This window comes from Mauremys reevesii, linkage group 9 (genome assembly GCF_016161935.1).
Source record: "Mauremys reevesii isolate NIE-2019 linkage group 9, ASM1616193v1, whole genome shotgun sequence".
Classification (NCBI taxonomy): domain Eukaryota; kingdom Metazoa; phylum Chordata; order Testudines; family Geoemydidae; genus Mauremys; species Mauremys reevesii.
In genome coordinates, this window is record NC_052631.1 from 57,662,341 (window position 1) to 57,681,469 (window position 19,129).

Genomic DNA, 19,129 nt, shown 5'->3' on the forward strand with positions numbered 1-19,129 from the left:
CCTCCCAATTGAGTGTGGGGAGTAGTTCCAGCTTGTGCTGGTCCTGTGCCAGAGAATAACCGGAGCAGTGATTTCCTACCCCTTTAAGGGTCTGTATGGAGCAGTCCTGTAGATTTTTCTGCTCTTCAAGGGCAAAGAGGGCTGCAGCTTTGATGGGAGTCTCCCAGGGGTAGGGAATACCTCACTGCACTTCAGCTGGTTGCAGGGGGAGCAGTTCACTGGATGGATGCTGCAGTGACCTATTGAGCTCAGCACAAACCATAAAACCAAGCAAATGCTTCAACACACTTTTATTGCTACAGGGTATTGCCCTGCTGTGGACTAGAATAAAGGTCCCTATTGCACATAATCAGGTTTTTTTTGGCATCCTTAAATTGCAGATTTCAGACATGTTAATCCCCTTTCCTGCTACCCTCCCTGGCAGTAAAGCACCATAACCGGTCCTCTGAGCTTGACATTGATTATGGTTTGAAGAACTGCTGCTTGAAGTGGGCCATGGTGTTGCTATGTAATGCAATGGATAGATAACTGGGTCCAGCCAATCTAATTTACTGATTCCAGGGTGTTATTTTAACCATGGGTGAAACTATGGTCAGAGGTGGTAAGTGACAACTGCACAGGCTGAGTCAGCAACTCCACACATCCAGCATGGAAGACCAGCCCCTGGGGTGACTAACTCCAGCTCACAGTTAAAAATAACTAGCCCTTCTGATTGTGAAGAAAACCCTTGGAATACAAGCTGTGGTAGCACTAGCTTAGCCTGAAACAATAGCTCTGTGGGATTTGAACTACCCCTTCATCTCATGTGTATGCTGACTCTGAAGACTAGTGCTGGTAGGGCCAGGGTTTTCAAATGGTGCATTCTGCCCAGGTGCATCAGGTCACAATGTGCAAATGGCAAAATAAGGTTCAGAGCTTGTGTTAGCAGTGCCTCCATCCTATCTTCCTCAAGAGTGAAGCACAGCACAAAATAGCTACTACTCACGGTTAGTTACTAGAGCAGGCCCCTATTTTCCCCCTCAGTTACTGGGAAAGCTTCCCTGGATGATCAGTAAGCGTGTTGCTGAGTGGAGGGGTACTATATGGCCCCAGCTGTGTACCACTAGGGTACAGACCCTAAGATAAAATAGAATTTCTCCCCTAAATACCACCCCAGGTTGGAGGTTCCACCCTACAGTAGTGCTGATGCACAAGGACTGCTGGCTTGTGGCCTGAGCTTGGAGATCCCTGTACTCTTACCCTGGGCATAATACACCAAGTGAGACTGTGGCCATAGAATGTTAAAAGAGAAGGGGGCTGGGTGTTGAGCTATGTAGATCAGGGGTTTCCCACCATCCCATTCTGCAGGATGGGAGTAGCAGGAAGCTGCCAGGGTTGGACAACTGCTCAGTAGACCCAGGAGACAGGCACCCACTGGGGTGAGCTGCAGGCCTGCTCAAAAGCTTCTTGTAGCACCTTGAGGCTCTCATCCACACTGTTGTTGACTATTGACAGGTCAAAGTAGTGTGCGTAGCGGTTGCAAATGCTCTCCGAATCCTTGCGTAGTTGCTGCAAGGCCTCTGACTGCAACAGAAGAGAGCCAGTGAGCTGAGGCTTGTGGGAGGGGTAGTGTGGCTGTGCAGAACCCCCAGGCCCAGGAGGTTGAGGCAGGTGGGTTGCCCCTATTGGTTTGGGAGGTACATGATGCACTGGGGGAGGGCCTCTGGCCCAGATGGGACATTGCACCCATCTCTTAGTGCAGTGGCTTGTACTGAGTACTGGTCTCAATAGGCAATGTCCCCTTACTCTTACAGCAAGTTGCCATTGCAGGGATACTGCATTATGCCCTTACTGCTGTGTGCACTGCAACAATAGCAGCTTATTTAGACTTGCAGGTGCTTCCTAAAGCTCTGGGTGCTGCATGCACCACTCCCTACTTGAGAAAGCTAGCTCTGTTTTGGGGTTTCTACAGGCTCATGGCAGTCCCAGCACAGTGCATAGGAGCCAGCTCCCTGGGCTGGCCTGCAGAGGACATATACACCACAGTGCGGGTTACAATTCCCCTGTGAAAAGAAATCCCTTCAAGCTGGGCTACCAGAACACTTTCCAAGCTGTGTTATACTGGTCTAACTTCCCAGGTGGGCACACAGGAATAACAGCACCTCTTCGCTATGGTGCTTTGCATGTGCTATCAGCTACAGGAAAAGGCAGCATCCCTTCCTGACTGTAGGTGTCCCTCAGCAGGGAGATTAGACCCATAGCATTCTACTGGTACATTTCCCAGGGGAGACAAACTTCCTCAACCTGCCTCTGGAGCAGAGCCCCAAAGGCTGAGACAGGTGGTTGAGGGATGAGGGTGCAGGCCTGGGACTCTGGACAAGAGGTCTGTTCCCAGTCCAGCCAGCAGCATGCGCTCAGGGAAGTTACTTCCCCTCCCTCCCTCGGTTTATTCAGACAGCAGGCTCCTTGCAAGTTGGACTATCAGTGTCTGTTCACAGCCCAGCCAGGCCTCTCTGTCCCACTTTCCTAGTACCTCTACTGTTGAGGGCTACCTTTGGTAATGACAGTCATCAGAGGTGGCTGCATGGAACTCTGCAGCACACCGAGCTATTGCCGGTACTGCAGGCCTGCAGTAGCCTACTCCAGCATCCACTTAATATCATAAATAGGAACTCCAACTGCCTTCCTGATTCTCTCGTTCAGAAGGGCAGCTGTGTTAGTCTGTATCCACAAAACTGAGGAGTCTGGTGGCACCTTAGAGAAACAGATTTATTTGGGCATAAGCTTTCGTGGGTAAAAAAAAAAAAAAAACACCCCACTTCGGATGCACCCACAAAAGCTTATGCCCAAATAAATCTTAGGCTTTAAGGTGTCACCCGACTCCTTGTTTTTCTGATTCTTCTAACATTGTTTTTCATCCGTGTCCTAGTAGCACTTGATGCTGGTAAACAGAAGAGCCATGTTAATTTCATGAGCTCAGCTCTGGGCAACAGTGAATTGCTGCAGCTTGTGCCCCTCTCTGTGTGGTGCTCAGCAGCCAGAGCATATTTAGAAGGGGAAAATACCCCAGCTCTCTGCCCTCTGAGCTGCCAGAGGTCATGTTTTGGTTCTAAACTCTCCCCTCAACTTACTAAGCAGCCACCTGAACTGTGAAAGCAGGCTAAATATAGCACTTGCTTCACCACCGAGGGCCTGTCCCCTGTGGCAGGAGACAGTTCTTAGCAATAGTAGCTCAGCTTTGTTTCACACTGGCACTTTCAGCAACTGCAGTCGGTGCACGGGGTAGCAGGCCCCTGGAGCCAGCTGGCCCACAGCTTTTTCAGGTAGCACAAGAGTTAGCCCTTACGTAACACCGTCCATTGGACAGCACTTCACAAACACACACTAATCACCTTGCGGGTGGCACTTCATTCAAAGGCTACATAAACCCTCCCTGTTACAACCTCCTGATCAAACTGGCTGCAACCTAATCCCCAGCTACAGGCTGACTGACAGCCAGCCCTCTCTAAGAGCATGGAGCAGGGGTCCTGGCCAGGGCTTGTTTACTCCTCTAGGGAAAATGGGACACCCCATAGGGCTGACCCAAGGCCCCTCTCCACTCCCGATCCCCCACGCAGGGCCAGCCCTAGTCCCCACTCCCACGCAGGGCTGGCATTGCCACTCGCCCCCCATCACATTCCTCTGTGCCCTGTTAGGGGTCGCACCCCACTTTTTTGGCAAAACTGCATTTGTCCAGTTTGATCCGTTGGCAAGAGCAAACAGGACAAATGCCCAGTTTTGCCAAAAAAAGTCAGGACGGCTGGGATAGGGCTTAAAAAATGGCCTGTCCCGGCCAAAACGGGATGTGTGGTCATCCTGCTCCTTTCACCCCCTGGTTTCAATGTCCAGCTGTGCTCAGCTCTACCCTGCCATTGCCACGCAGGCACCCTGCTTAGCAATGGGTTAGCTTAGCTGGACCACTAAGAAACCAAGAGGGTTAGGAAGACGCGCACCTGCTGCAGCCTGGGAGCCCAGTGCTTTCTGAACAAATCGCTGCATAACCCACCCCCACCCCTTTTATCTATGTCATAAGGGGCAGCAGCTAAGCTAGCTAAATAATCACGAGAACATATGCTGTTCCATTTGCATAGGCAACACTATTCAAGGGCAGGACAAAGGGACCCATCCAGCAGCACACCTAAGCCAGTCTCTCGTACAATGCCCGTCACTTGGCTGCTGCACAGCACCAGAGACTGCACCATTAAATACCCATGAGGCTGGAGAGGGGTAGCTGATCTGGGTGTTACTGTTTTGGGCTGGCTGCAATCTAATGTGTGAGCCCCACTGACAGCAGGAAGGTCTCTGCAGCTAGAAACTACTGCGAGTGGACAGCGCTTTGGCTCTAGGAAGTGCAGTGACGTGCACAGGGAGGGAGAGCCTGGGCAGGGCAAAATCAGAATCCGTGAATGCCAGGGCCCCTTAGGGAGCCATGTGTGGGGTGGTTGGTGTCCTTGCCAACTGGAAACTTAGCACCTTAGCTAGGATTCATTCGTGAAGGAGGGGTTTCTGGGGAGAAGCTGCTGACAACCCCCCCCCCCCCCTCCCGTCTGCACTGCGCTATCCCCTGTAATTCCAGTCCTGAGACAGCCCTCCCCTCCCCAGTTCTGGTGGGGGAGAATGAAGCAGCAGGGGCACCCTCCCCAGCTATGCTGCTGTCTGGGGTGAAGGTCTTGCTGCCTTCGCTATTCCTATAGGCTTGGAGGCAGCCAGGCACTAGTGGAGATAGAGCTATGGAAGAGCACACATGCTGGACAGTCTCACTCCCTCGGCTCCAGCCACCACAATCCCTCTGAGGGCAGGGGAAGCAGCCCTGGGGGAGGGGCAGGTTTGCCTCATCTCACCTCCTAAGGGATTCCTTTTGCAAAGTGGGGAGATTGGGGCCCACTGGGCCCTGGGGGGATGGTGCATGCAACTGGCTGAGGGGGAAGAAGCTGTGCCCAAGTCTCTTGTTCAAGTCCAGGTAGCCACCAGCCTGAATGGGGAATCAGCTCCCAGCCCCCCTACAAACAGCTGCTGTGCCCCCAGCTGGGGAGTGAGGGGGGAAAGCGCACCCACGCTCACAGCTTTGGAGTTACCTGGTGCTCTGCACTTTATCTCAGGGAGGTTTAAGTTTGGGGTATTTCAGGTGAACTCCACTCCTCCAGCTGGAAAACCCAGACACCGACAGGGAACGGGCAAGCTGGTTTCTGAACAGGGGGCAGGAGAACAAGTCCCCAGGGAGGAAAGGGAACAGAAACAATTGCTTGGGGGGGTCCCACCGCTGTGAGGAAAGGTCTCTTCATCCCCCCGGCCACAAGCCACAGTGGCCACAGAGGGGTGCAAAGAGGCAAATGTGCGCAGGGGAGTGAGTATGGGAGGACATCTGGCCAGATGCACTGGCCAGCATCATGCCTGCATAATCGCTCCACCTCCCGCCACACCATGGCACCCACCTGATTGGCCTGGTCTGTTGGCGCGATGAAAACAATGAATGGGGACAGCTCCGCAGTGCGAACAATCTTCAGAGTCTGCAGATGGAGGGCGGGGAGAGAGAGGGATGAGGAGCAAATGGATCACAGCTGCTCTGCAGGGCAGGGCAGGGCAGCTCCGCCAGGAGCAGAGCGCATGGCCCTTCCTGTCTGGCAGAGCGCTGCCAGCTCTGCTGGATCCCTGCTGGAGGCCAGGATCCCCAAACATCACACCCAGGGCATCTGCTGGCCTCAGAGGGAGGCAGACAGCTGGCCACAGAGAGGTGGGTCAACGGCTGGCTCTGCGGGGCTGGAGACAGCTTGCACTGCTGCTGCCAGAGGCCTTTGGGCTCCAGGCCTGACACATTGGCTAAGTATAAATTCACTTTAAAAATCCTTAGCTTGGGATGCAGCCAAGGATTCCGACTGCACCCTTCCAGAAGCTGCCATGCGGATGCTCCCTGGAATATCTGTGCAGCAGGAAGGTGTGGGGCCATCAGCAGCAGTCTCGCCCAAGGTATCTGCCCAGTATGGGGACACTAGGTGTAGTCCATCTGTTGGTTTTATCTCTGTGTTTATTTTCCTCCCTCCATGTCCGTCCCCCTTGGCTACTGGCAGGTGCATAGCTCAGTCCAGCTCATTGCCCTCTACAGCATCCCACTCTCCTAGCCAAATGGCCTGCTCTTTCACTGCCTTTTCACCCAGCCCCTCCTTGGGTTATGCTTTAAGGGATACATTTTTCACCCAGCCACTAACATCATGCCCGCGAGTGATGGGCCCCAGCATTCTGCCTGCCCAACTGGTGTGCACAGTTTGGAAGACAGGGCTAAATCCTCCTTTGCACCCCCAATTGCAAGTGCAGTTAAATGTGGGTGCAAAGCTGCCCCCGCAAATTTTAGAGGTGCTTTTTCCAACTCTGACCCCTAACACGCTGCCTCCGTCCCCCCCTCACCTGGGGCTCAATGTCCAGGATGGCGACTTTATCCTGCTGGTGGATCTGATGCACTGTTTCAAACTTGGTGCCAAATATGTTTCCCTGGTAGCTCCCGAATTCCAGGAACTCATTGGCAGAGATGTCCCTGGTCATTTCCTCAGTGGAGATGAAGTGATAGTCCTTCCCATCCACCTCGTTCTTCTTCTGGGGGCGTGTGGTGTCTGGATGGGCGGGAGAGCTGGGTGACTGACCTGTGCTGCCACCCCGCAAGGGAACCAAAGGGGCCAGCCAGCTTGGGCCAAGGTGACTACTGAGCAAGAAGGCTGTGGAGAGGGTGGCTGCTGTGCCATTCTGCACCATGGGAAGCCTAATGTGTTCCCAAGAAGTGGGGCTCAGCTGGGCCCTAGGGAGGCCAGGAGAGGGGAGCCAGAGCCAGAGGAAGTGAGCAATTGGTGAAGAGAGGCAGGGCCTGCACCAGCTTTAACCCTTTGCTGCTTGGGTAGAGCATGGATTTGCTGCCTGTAGTGCTTTGAAAGTTGCTCAGGTGAGGTGATCTGGAGCACTCCTGGCTCTCGCCTTCCTTGCCTATGTCAAGGGCCCCCCAACCCTGCCCCTAACAATCAGTACGGCAAAGCTGGTGTTATTCATTGGCCAGCCAAAGTCACTGTAAGCAGCATCACTTGGAAACAAGGGCTCATGTTAGAGCCTGGACTGGACTGTAACTCTTCAACAGTTAAAGTTCTATTGGTAACAAAAATCAGGCCCACCAAGACCTAGGAGGCCTGCTTTGAACCTGACTAGGTGTCATGTTGATGGTGTCCTTTAAAGCCAAGGGAAAACTACCAGCTCTGAGGCCAGGCTCCTGCCACCTCTTATTCTATTTCTCCGCTGCTGGCAGGAGGCTCCAAACAGGCAAGATAACCCAATGAAAGCAACCTCCACCAGCCTTTGCGTGCACACCAGGCCATTCCCAGCATGGGCCTGGCTGGATGTGCTCTTCTCCAGCTGGCCTTGCCATGTTTTCAGCACCGGCACAGCTCAGGAGTTATGGCAGGACCATGGGGTAATCAGCCCAATCGCTTTCCCCTATGGCAAAGAAAGATGCCCCCGGGACAGACAAGCTGCCATCTTGCTGGAAAGTACAAGTGTGCTGGAGACGCTGCAGCCTTGGTCAAGGCAGGCCCCATTTACCCAGCACGCTCCCTGTGGGACAACACCACCTTCCTTAAATATGACTGCAGGCAACCTCCAGAGCCACTTTAGCAACACTCGCTCAGCACAGTGGGTCACTGAGACATCCAGTGGCAGGAGCTCGGGTCTGATTTCAAGGCTGATTGCACTGAGGTTGTGCACTCCTGTATCTATGAACACATGGGTCTGAAACATTCTCTGACAGCATTTAGGGTGGTCCCGTTACTCTCGTGAGTCACTCCAAAGGAGCATCAATCACATCTTCCTGCCACTTCACCCCCACAGGGGTTCTGCATGCACCACGGACGGTACCGAAAATCTGGTTTAGGAATGCCTTAGCGCTTCCCGATCTTTCTTTTTTAAACAGGGACTATTTTTGGTATCCCTCGCCCACTAAAGCCCAGTGCTCAGTGACCATGAGCTCAAAGTGTGCAGGGTTCAGAGGGAGTTGGAGCAATCTCTGAACATTCCCTGAAACAGCTTTTCTGCACATAAAACCCCCCAGCTCTATGCAGTCTGCAGGCAAGGCTAGGAGTGAGCACCGGGAAACTCGCCTTCCTAGGGCTTTAAAATGGCTAGTTCTGGTTGTAGAGCCCGACCCCACTGTGGGTGACTACTTACATGGAGCCGGATACCCAAACTTCTCCGGGTTCTTGCTGAGCAGGGCATTCTTAATGTGGCTACGACCTACCCCGCTTGCACCTGTGCAGGAGGATGAGAGAGGGATGGGAGATCAGTGCCCCCCGAGAGAGGCTTTTCCTGTGCTGGAGAAGGGGATCGCAGGAGCCATGTTGAGGGAGTAAGAGAAGAACTCCTATTCATAGGAAGGACCTCTGGCAGAGAGAGCGGGTAGGGATGGGGCAGGATGAGCTAGCCATGGAAACTCCATCCCTGTTGGGTTGCTAATCCCATCTCCCAGAAGGAATGGGATAATGACTGCCCAGGCCAGATAGCTGAGCCTCTTCCCCCCTTTGGAATGGACCAGACGCTGCAAAATGGGAGACCCCATTCTTTTCAATACAGCCATAATGCAGGGCAACACACTTCCAGTCCCAGAGCCAGCCCACTACTTCTCCATGGACTGGGCCAGGCACAGCCTTGGCACTGCCAAGTTACGTCTGGATCCTCCTAGGTGCCTAACGCCCAGTGAAACCAATAGGAGTTAGGCACCAAAATACCTTTCAGGATCTTGACCTTAGTGTTTACACAGTGGCACTCAGCAACGTTAATCCAAATTATCAAAAGGAATGAATTTAAAATGAATTAATTCAACCACATCAAATCCCCGTGTGGACTCTCATTCAGAATTAGAGTGGTCTTAATTAGGTTTTGTTTAATGTGAATTAAGATAAATCAAATTAAGGCCACTTTAATTCTGAATGAGAGTGTCCACACAGGGGTTTAATGTGGTTTAACTAACCCACTTTAAAAGCTAATTTAGAATAACTTTCCTGAGTGTCCCCATGTAGACATGCCCTGAGTCTCATACCAAGGGGTCTGTGCCGTGCAAAGCTCGGAATAGGGATTGATTCCCATCCTGAGGTTTGAACAAGAGGCAGCTTTATCATTCTTTTAAAAAACAACAACACTGCATTGTTTTTGAAAACCCACCCCCTCCCACCCAGGGCTGGCTGCTCCTCCTCCAGGTTCCCTCTGCAGCACAATTCGCACCATGACTTGGGTACTGCTAACAGTGCCAGTTTCTAGATGCCCGAGCTGGCCAGCACAGCTGTGCCTGAGGATGCCAGTTCAGCTCTTGAACGAGGGGATGGTAACTTTTACTGCACAGCCAGCAGGGGCAGCTCAAAACATGGGGAGAGTGGGGGTTTGGGGTGACTCTTGCAGCACCCCAAACCCCCACACAAATCTCTTTAGAATCCAGAGGACTCTCAATCCAAGGAGAATCAATTTTATTCAGGCCAGATGTAGGTCATAAATCCACCAGCTGATGTTGTTTTAAGGATCAAGGATTTGATCCAAAGTCCGTTGAAGTTAATGGAAACACTCCCATTGCCTTGGGATCAAACCTGTGTTAAAGGAGTAACTGACTAACCGTCAGCCAGCAGGGTTCCCCAGTGGAAATGCTCTATCAGGTTCCGTTCTGTCTAGGTCATTGTCAGGGTCAGGGTGGAGAGCGACAATGGCCAGAAAAGCACAATATGTACAGAAGGGGCAGGGCCATACCTATCAGCACCAGGGTCTTCCTCTTGAAAGCTGGCAGCCTCACCACCTCCTCATAAGAAATCACATCCAACTGGTCGAAAACTGGGAGGAGAGAGGGGATATGGAACCAAGAGAGCATCAGAACCAGTCCAGATGCAAAATCAAGGCACATCCCTGCCCAGGGCCGCTGGGACATATTGGCATCGATATAGAATACCACCACATAGCTCTCATATTGCACTTTGCATCAGTAGATCTCAAACCACTTTACAAAGGTCAGGATCACTAGCCCCCTTTTAAATATGGAGAAACTAAGCCAGAGAGAGAGGACGTGACTTGCCTTTTGGGGGGCACAAAACTATTTCCAAATTCAGTGAATAGTCTGGGCTGGGAAAAAAATGGAGATTTTTTAAAGTCAAAATGAAATGCTTTGACTTTTCCTTCCAAATGGCATTTCATTTAAACGTTTTGCTAATTTTTTAAACGAAAAAAATTGAATGTAAAGCACTTCAAAACAATAAACCCAAAATGATTTTTTTTCCCCTGGCAAAAAAACCAGGCTTGCTTTGAGCCAATCTGATTTTTTTTTTAAAAATGATTTTTTCAGTTTGGCCCATGTACCGAAAAAATCAATTATGCACTCAGCTCTGATCCTGAGGCTCCCTCCTAGGTCACACTGCATCCCTTAGAAACTCAGCTGCAGAGAGAAATCAGCAAATGGTAACTTACTTTGGGGATTAATATGGGGAAACTGTTGTGACAAGGTCTGAAATAAACAGCGTTCAGTTCTGCCCAGGAGTCTGGATCCCAGAGGAGCCAAATTGGAATCTGCAAGACTAACTCTTAGCTGAAGGAGTTATGGGGATCTTAGTTTATTCCCCTGAGGGAGTTGTGGGGAAATTTATTTATCCCCTTGATTTACTGCCCTGTTTGTCACCGTCTCCCAAACTGCAGGCCAGGCCAGGTGCCAGCATGTTCCCAGGCTCTGGTCACACGACTCTCCACCCCCGACCACCCAGTTCTCTGGGGCATTGTTGGCACTGGCTCATTACCAGTCAGTTTCAGGTCCTGGTGCGTTAAAACCTCACTAGTACAAACAGATCATCACTTAACCAGCAGGGTTTGTTTGCTTAGCGTGGCTTGGCTGGGCTTCTGGATGAAGGTGGTGAATAGGGAGGATTCTCCCTGATTGAGGAACAGATTTCTGATATGTTACAAAGTTTTAAGGAGAGGTGAACTGAAAACCGCTGACTTGCCAGGACCTGAGTGCAGGGTTTGTGATGCGTCTGATGACGAGGGCCATAAATTAGCTCAGGGCCAGATTTCCAAGGTCTCCACTCCTACAGTCGAGGCAGCTCAGCACCAAACAAGGACCAGGATTTTAAAGGCGCTCAGCACCCATCATGTACCCACTGTGCCAAACTCTGGCCCTGGCTGTGGGTGCTGAGCCCTTCTGAGCATTCCAGCCTGTAACGTGTCACCGGGGTGCCATGGCAATGCTCGGGTGTCACTATGCACAGTGTAAACGATGACACACAGTGCAGGGGAGAACTGGGCCCATAATTCCTAATGCAGAGCAGAGAGCTGCACTTCTGGGAGAGCAAAATCCCAGGGGAGAGGGAGCAAAGCGGTCAGAGATCAGGTGGGGGAGCCTGCAGGAGGGGCTGGACAATAGGCTTCACATTATCTTTAGTTACGGGTCTCTGCCCATCCCTCCTGAACTGGGATTTAACTCTGCATCCATCCCCAGCTAACACACTTGGGCCTAGAACAGCTGTAAAAAACCACAGATGGCTCTTTTACAAAGCTGAATGCCTAGTGGCAGCACCCCCATCTCCCTTGGCACCAGCCACCGGCAGAGTTGTTCCTACATAGCTCTTTCCTTCCAGTCTGGCTGAGAACACCGCTTGTTTAAACCCAGATTACATCCTCTCTCCTCCCTGCGTACACCCTGAGTCCACGCCTGTTGCGACTCCACAGCAGCAATGTAAACAAAGCCAGCAAGTCAGGCGCTTTGCAGGCTGCTTTGCAAACAGGAGGAGACAATGTAAAGAGATCCCTGAGGGGAAAATAATAGAGTCATTTACCAGATGACTCAGGGTCATCTGACTGATTTGTACCCGAGGGGGCTCTTCCAGGAAAGCCAATGCCAGGCGCGGCGCTGGGCAAGATGCCTTTCCTCCTGCTACCCTGGGGGTAGGTGTGGTAGCCTCCAATAAGGAGACAGCTACCAGAGCGCGCACGGCCATGCTGTGCAGCTCTGACTGCACTGTTCCCAGGAGGGGAAGTTAAGAGATCCCAGGAAAGACAGAGGGGTAGAGCCGTGTTAGTCAGGATCTGTAAAAAGCAACAAAGAGTCCTGTGGCACCTTAAAGACTAACAGACATATTGGAGCATAAGCTCTCGTGGGTGCTTATGCTCCAATACGTCTGTTAGTCTTTAAGGTGCCACAGGACTCTTTGTTGCTTTTTACAGGAAAGAGTTTTCACATGACCAGGGAGCCTATTGCAGAGGACATGTGGATCACAGCCCCGTCACCAGGCTGCGGCACCCTGTGTATGCTGTCCAACCAGTGAAACGACCTCACAGAGCCAGTGCTTGGTCTAGCACCAGAGTCCTGCGAGCACCCCTGTCCTGCTGCCCAATGGGAAGGTGCATTGCGGCAATAGAGCTGCCAGGGTTGATCCTGAGCAGCAACAGACAGGGGCTCATGACAAGGAAGGAGGCTGCTTACTTGAGCTGTGCTTGGCCAGGTATTTGTCTTTGCACTTCTTCTTTTTCCCGAAGGGGCTGCAGCTCTGGGCTTCGTTCTGACTGCACTGGGTTGTACTAGCCACACGCCTGCAAGGGGGGAAAACACACGAGCGACAGAGGGCGGGGGGGGGGGGCGGGGGTCAGATCAGGTCAGGTTTTGGTCCAAACCTAGCAACCCCCAGAAGCATCAGGATTTCCTCAATGCACAAGAGTAAGGAAAGGATACTCAGGGCTCACACCAAAGGGGTCAGAGAGTATCTCCTTGCCAGATCTACTATCCACACCAAGGTGATCAGGGCAGCACCAGGCTAGACCCATAGGTCACTGTGGCCAAGGTCACAGGGCACCAACAGCCCATCCCAAAAGACACAGTCTACCTAGCTCTCTGCACTGAGCAGCTGGGCCCAGCTTCTCCAAGGAGCGGCACCTACACCGGTCTCATCTCTGAAACATATTCCACATGGATGCAGGGCGGGGATTCTGAGTCAGCAGCCCATGGGCAGCTCCCATGCTGGAGATGCAGCACTTGGAGCTATGCACAGAGCCTGCAACCGGGAGTCCCCAGCCCCTTTCCCCCAGCTGCTTTCACCAGCAGCTCTGGAACTTACCATTCTTGCAGTTCAGGGGAGGGGATCAGCCCTGCTGACTCTGTGGAGGACCCTTCTACCCGGCCCTGCCACCAGTTGCTGTCATCCTTGTTGATGATTTGGATGATGTCCCCGGTTTTGAACTTCAGCCCCGCCTCCTTGCAGGGGATCAGGCTGTCCATCCTGGGATCGTAGTCAAACTGGGCCCTCATGAACATCTGAAGAAGAGGCCAAAGGTCAGCTGGCCAATGCCACGTGCTTTCAGCTCTGCCATTTCTGCTACGCGACTCCTGTGACGTCCCCCAGCAGTGACCATACAAGATGGGGTAAGAAATTAACTGGCCCAAACCTGAGCTGCAAGTGTCGGGCACATCCCTATCTAGTCTCCCCTGTCCCTGACCCTCTTTTCAGATCTTACCTGCAGACCTGATGAGCTAGAAGAGATGCCACAGCCTAGAGACGAAGGGGCCCAAGCACCAATCGTTAGATTACGTCAGGGGTGGGCAAACTACGGCCCGCGGGACCATCCTGCCCGGCTCCCGGCCCAGGAGGCTAGCCCCCAGGCCCTCCCCTGCTGTCCCCTCTCCCCCGCAGCCTCAGTCTGCTCACTCTGCTGCCGGTGCAATGCTCTGGGCGGCTGGGCTGTGAGCTCCTGGGGCAGCGCAGCTGAAGAACCCAGCCTAACCCGGTGCTCTGAGTTGTGGTGGTGGCAGCGGCAGCAGCGTGGCCCGGCTCCAGTTGGGCAGCGTGGCTGTAGCGCCGCCAGCCACCAGTGCTCCAGGCAGCGCAGTAAGAGGGTGGGGGGGTGGATAGAGGGCAGGGGAGCTCGGGGTGGTGGTCAGGGGATGGGGGTGTGGATGGTGGTTGGAGGCGAAACATGGGATTGAATGGGGGCAGGAGTCCCGGGGGGGGCAGTCAGGAAGGAGGGGGGCTTGGATGGGGCGGCAGGGGTTCCAGGGACAGTCAGGGGACAGGGAGCGGGGTGTGTGTGGATGGGGCAAGGGTTCCAAAGGGGCCATCAGGGAACAGGGTGGGTTGGATGGGGCCACAACCCCCTCCTCTAACTGGCCCTCCATACAATTTACAAAACCCAATGTGGCCCTCCAGCCAAAAAGTTTGCCCACCCCTGGATTACTTACATACTCCCCCAACCCCCTTGGCCAACCCAACAATCAGTCTGTGGGGCTTTAATTCTACCTGAAGAGCCACCCAAAATCTAACTCCATGCCTTCCCCTGGCCATCCCAGCAAACTCTGTGTCCTCCGACTCTGGGAATCCCTTGGGGAAATCTAAGAGACCAGACAGCAAGTGTGAGGCAAGCGCTGCCAGAGGTGGGGCACAAACGGGGAAAGACTCATCTCCTGGGGGTGAACTGTGGTGAACAGGTAGTTAAAGGTGGGATGAGTGGGGCAGAGGGAAGAGAGAGCTTTGAACTGCACGTTAACCGCTACAGCCAGTGCTTCAAAACAGGACCAATTCTCCTTCCCATTTCTAGTCCCTCCAATATGGGATGAGCCGGAGCAGATCAGGACCTTGTGGTCTAGTTGTCTCAGGTTCTCACCCTGCCGCTGGTCAGTCCCTCCACACACGCTATTTCCCCTCTCCCAGCGCTAAGACTCTCACTATCAGTCAGAGCTAGTCCAAAACCTAAATGCAAGTCACTGAGAGCAGGGCCTAGACAGGGTTACTTGGCCTGGAGCCAGCCAGATAAAGTGCAGTAACCCAACAGCAGGCGGGACCGGGGGAATTTCTCTATATACTAAACATACACAGCTCTCTAGCAGGCACGGACTCAGCTATCTGAACCGAGGGGGCAGGGGAGCTGGCAGCCATGATACCATCGCTTAGGAGTCAAGTGCCAGAAGCCACAGAACAGACAGGGAATGTCTTCGATCACAAAGGTCTCTGCATGAGCATCGATTTGGAGAGTGGGGGCTGGAGTGGAGAAGTTTCCAGGGAAGGGAATGACCTGATCCCTCATAACCAGACATCTTCTCCCGTCCAGCCCTGAGGCAGCAGAGACTCTGCCCAAGGCAGCAGCTCTCAGAGGCTGGGTTTTTGTGTCCACACCTCCCCAGGAGCAGCGGTTTTCCTGAGATTCTACCTTTGCTGAGTAAACTTCTCCAGCTGCTCCCTGGCCACCTCTAGGAAACTCACATCTAAGCTTCGCAAACATGTCCATCACACCAGCTTTAGCAGGCAGGGCAACCCAAAGTGCTCACCACTGGGGACCTTTACAGATAGAAAGGGCTCAGTGTGTGAGTACAGTCCTGTACCGGTGCCCATACCAGCTCTCTGCATCTCTTCTGTGGCATGTCGGTTCTGTGAACATTGCAGAGCCCAGAGCAACTGCAGAAGAGGAAGTTCATCATTAGCAATACCATTGGTAAGCTCCACCCACAGGGGCTTTCTGGCTGTGGGAAGAAACTTGAGCATAGCTGGGATTTTGCCATTGAGGGACAGCTTTGCAGGCACCAGACATTTGGTGCTGGAAGGTGGTGGTAGCTAAATCCACGACCCATGGAAGACCTGAGGTGTGTGATCAGCATACCCCATGATCACAGCTTGCACGTAGAGATGCTCATCGCTGAGCGGCAAAGCCGTAAGCAGGAGAGCTCTACTGGCCAAGGGAGGCCCCTTGTTTGAGATCAAATTTACCTTTGTTCCACACAAACGTGGAGTTCACTCAACTGTTATTGCTGCAAGTTATTTGCCCTGGGAATGCAAAGCCATGACACTTAGAAAGTTTGCAGACGACACCAAGCTGGGAGGGGTTGCAAGTACTTTGGAGGAAAGGATTAAAATTCAAAATGATTTGGACAAATTGGAGAAATGTTTTGAAGGAAACAGAATGAAATTCAATAAGGACAAATGCATAGTACTCCATTTAGGAAGGCACAATCAATTGCACACATACAAAATGGGAAATGACTGCCTACAAGGAAGTACTGTGGAAAGGGATCTAGGGGTCATAGTGGATCACAGGCTAAATATGAGTCAAAAGTGTTACACTGTTGCAAAAAATATGAACATTATTCTAGGATGCATCAGCAGGCAGGGCCGGCTTTAGGCCGATTCGCCCGATTCCCCGGAATTGGGCCCCACACCTTAGGCACCTTTAAAAAAAAACAAAAACTAACTTACCCAGCAGTGGTCTGGGGCTGCGGCGGCATTTCAGCGGCGGGGGGTCCAATCCGGGGGGGTTTCAGCAGCATTTCGGCAGCAGGGGGTCCTTCGGTGCCACCAAAGACCCGGAGCAGACCCTCGCTGCCAAAGTGCTGCCAAAGCCCCGGACCGCTGCCAAAGCCCCGGACCGCTGCCGGGTATTCAAATCGGGCCCTGCCCTTCATAAAGCCAGCCCCGTCAGCAGGAGTGTTGTAAGCAAGATGCAAGTAGTAATTCTTCAGCTCTACCCAGTGCTGATTAGGCCTCAGCTGGAGTATTGTGTCCATCTCTGGGCACCACATTTCAGGAAAGATGTGGACAAATTGAAGAAAGTCCAGAGAAGAGCAACAAAAATGATTAAAGGTCTAGAAAACATAACCTCTGAGGGAAGACTGAAAAAAAATGGATTTGTTTATTCTAGAGAAGAGAAGACTGAGGGGGGACATTATAACAGTTTTCAAGTACATAAAAGGTTGTTATAAGGAGGAGGGTGATAAATTGTTCTCCTTATCCAGTGTGGACAGAGGAAATAATGGGCTTAAATTGCAGCAAGGAAGGTTCAGGTTGGACATTTGGAAAACTTCCTGTCAGGATAGTTAAGCACTGGAACAAAATTGCCTAGGGAGGTTGTGGAATCTCCATTACTGGAGTTTTTTAAGAGCAGGTTAAACAAACACCTGTCAGGGATGATCTAGTTATTACGAAGTCCTGCCTTGAGTGCAGGAGGACGGGACTAGATCTATGAGGTACCTTGCAGTCCTACACTTCTACGATTCTGTGATGTGGAAGCAGAGAACTGTGCAATTCGTGTTTGGAAAAGAAGCTACCCCCACATGCTGTCTGGAGTAAAATATTCTTTTTTGTCCCATCTTCAGACCATGCCAGATCAGAGCTCTGACAAGCAGGGCCTTGGAGATCTTCCTTCCTGAGCAGGATAAACCAGACTTTCTTTGCACAACATATTAAAATAGGGGTTGGCAAAGTACTGCCACAACTGTCCTCACTTTTACTATGGAGCTGTGGCCTGTGAGATAACAGGTCCCAGCACATAATAAACACAGTATCCCTTTGTTGCCAGAAGGCCAGAGTTCTGGGGATCAAGATGGAGTATTGCATGCTGGGACTTGAAGACTCTGTGAGCCACATCTCGCACTAAAGACCATAAAGGGTCCCCGCAAGTGAGGCTCTCAGGCTCCAGATTTGCTAGTGCAGCTCCCTCCATTGGTCAAAATTTGGATGGACCAACCTAAGGAGAGGCTGTAAAATACCAGTAACACTAGCCAATCTCTTGTTAACATAAGGGGGGGAAGGATAGGTCAGTGGTTTGAGCATTGGCCTGCTAAACCCAGGGTTGTGAGTTCAATCCTTGAGGGGGCCACTTAGGGATCTGGGGCAAAAATTGGTCCTGCTAGTGAAAGCAGGGGACTGGACTCAATGACCTTTCAAGGTCCCTTCCAGTTCTAGGAAATTGGTATATCTCCAATTATAAAAATAAATAAATAAGAACTCAGCAGGTTGTGACACCCTGTACCCCATGTTCACTACTTTATATGGCTAGAATATATTTTGTACAAAGTATGCCTTGTGAGGTATCATTTGAAAACTCAATCTGCTGAATATTATTATCCTGTTGAAATATGTGTATCATAGAATCTCAGGGTTGGAAGGGACCTCAGGAGGTCATCTAGTCCAACCCCCTACTCAAAGCAGGACCAAACCCAACTAAATCATCCCAGCCAGGGCTTTGTCAAGCCTGACCTTAAAAACCTCTAAGGAACGAGATTCCACTACCTCCCTAGGTAACCCATTCCAGTTCTTCACCACCCTACTAGTGAAAAAGTTTTTCCTAATATCCAACCTAAACCTCCCCCTCTGCAACTTGAGACCATTACTCCTTGTTCTGTCATCTTCTACCACTGAGAACAGTCTAGATCCATCCTCTTTGGAACCCCCTTTCAGGTAGTTGAAAGCAGCTATCAAATCCCCCCTCATCCTTCTCTTCTGCAGGCTAAACAATCCCAGTTCCCTCAGCCTCTCCTCATAAGTCATGTGCTCCAGCCCCCTAATCATTTTTGTTCCCCTCCGCTGGACTCTCTCCAGTTTATCCACATCCTTCTTGTAGTGTGGGGCCCAAAACTGGACACAGTACTCCAAATGAGGCCTCACCAGTGCTGAATACAGAGGAATGATCACATCCCTCGATCTGCTGGAAATGCCCGTACTTATACAACCCAAAATGCCATTAGCCTTCTTGGCGACAAGGGCACACTGTTGACTCATATTCAGCTTTTCGTCCACCGTAACCCCTAGGTCCTTTTCTGCAGAACTGCTGCCCATTCGGTCCCTAGTCTGTAGCAGTGCATGGGATTCTTCTGTCCTAAGTGCAGGACTCTGCACTTGTCCTTGCTGAACCTCATCATATTTCTTTTGGCCCAATCCTCTAATTTGTCTAGGTCCCTCTGTATCCTATCCCTACCCTCCAGCATATCAACCACTCCTCCCAGTTTAGTGTCATCTGAAAACTTGCTATGGGTGCAGTCCGCACCATCCTCCAGATTGTTAATGAAGATATTGAATAAAACTGGCCCCAGCACCGACACTTGGGGCACCCCACTTGATACCGGCTGCCAACTAGACATGGAACCATTGATCACTACCCATTGAGCCCGACCATCTAGCCAGTTTTCTATCCACCTTACCGTCCATTCATCCAGCCCACACTTCTTTAACTTGCTGGCAAGAATACTGTGGGAGACTGTATCAAAAGCTTTGCTAAAGTCCAGAAATAGCACATCCACTGCTTTCCCCTCATCCACAGAGCCGGTTATCTCATCATAGAAGGCAATTAGGTTAGTCAGGCATGACTTGCC

At 51.8% G+C, this 19,129-nt stretch overlaps 1 protein-coding gene across 2 annotated transcripts in view; it reads right to left on the reverse strand.

Annotated features, from left to right (window-relative positions):
* Nucleotides 1-272: 272 nt before the first annotated feature.
* Nucleotides 273-19,129, reverse strand: part of MPP1 (membrane palmitoylated protein 1) — a 48,184-nt gene continuing 29,327 nt past the window's right edge. Inside the window, exons 6-12 of one of the 2 annotated variants that reach the window (XM_039487479.1) lie at nt 13,116-13,312; nt 12,488-12,594; nt 9,775-9,855; nt 8,212-8,292; nt 6,418-6,620; nt 5,451-5,525; nt 273-1,563 (exon numbers count right to left, since the gene is read on the reverse strand). In XM_039487479.1, coding sequence (XP_039343413.1) covers nt 1,387-1,563; nt 5,451-5,525; nt 6,418-6,620; nt 8,212-8,292; nt 9,775-9,855; nt 12,488-12,594; nt 13,116-13,312 — 921 coding nt within the window. In that variant the 3' untranslated portion in view covers nt 273-1,386. Of the gene's footprint in view, nt 1,564-4,929; nt 5,205-5,450; nt 5,526-6,417; nt 6,621-8,211; nt 8,293-9,774; nt 9,856-12,487; nt 12,595-13,115; nt 13,313-19,129 lie in introns of those variants that run through there. The other variant, XM_039487481.1, reaches the window with a different exon arrangement.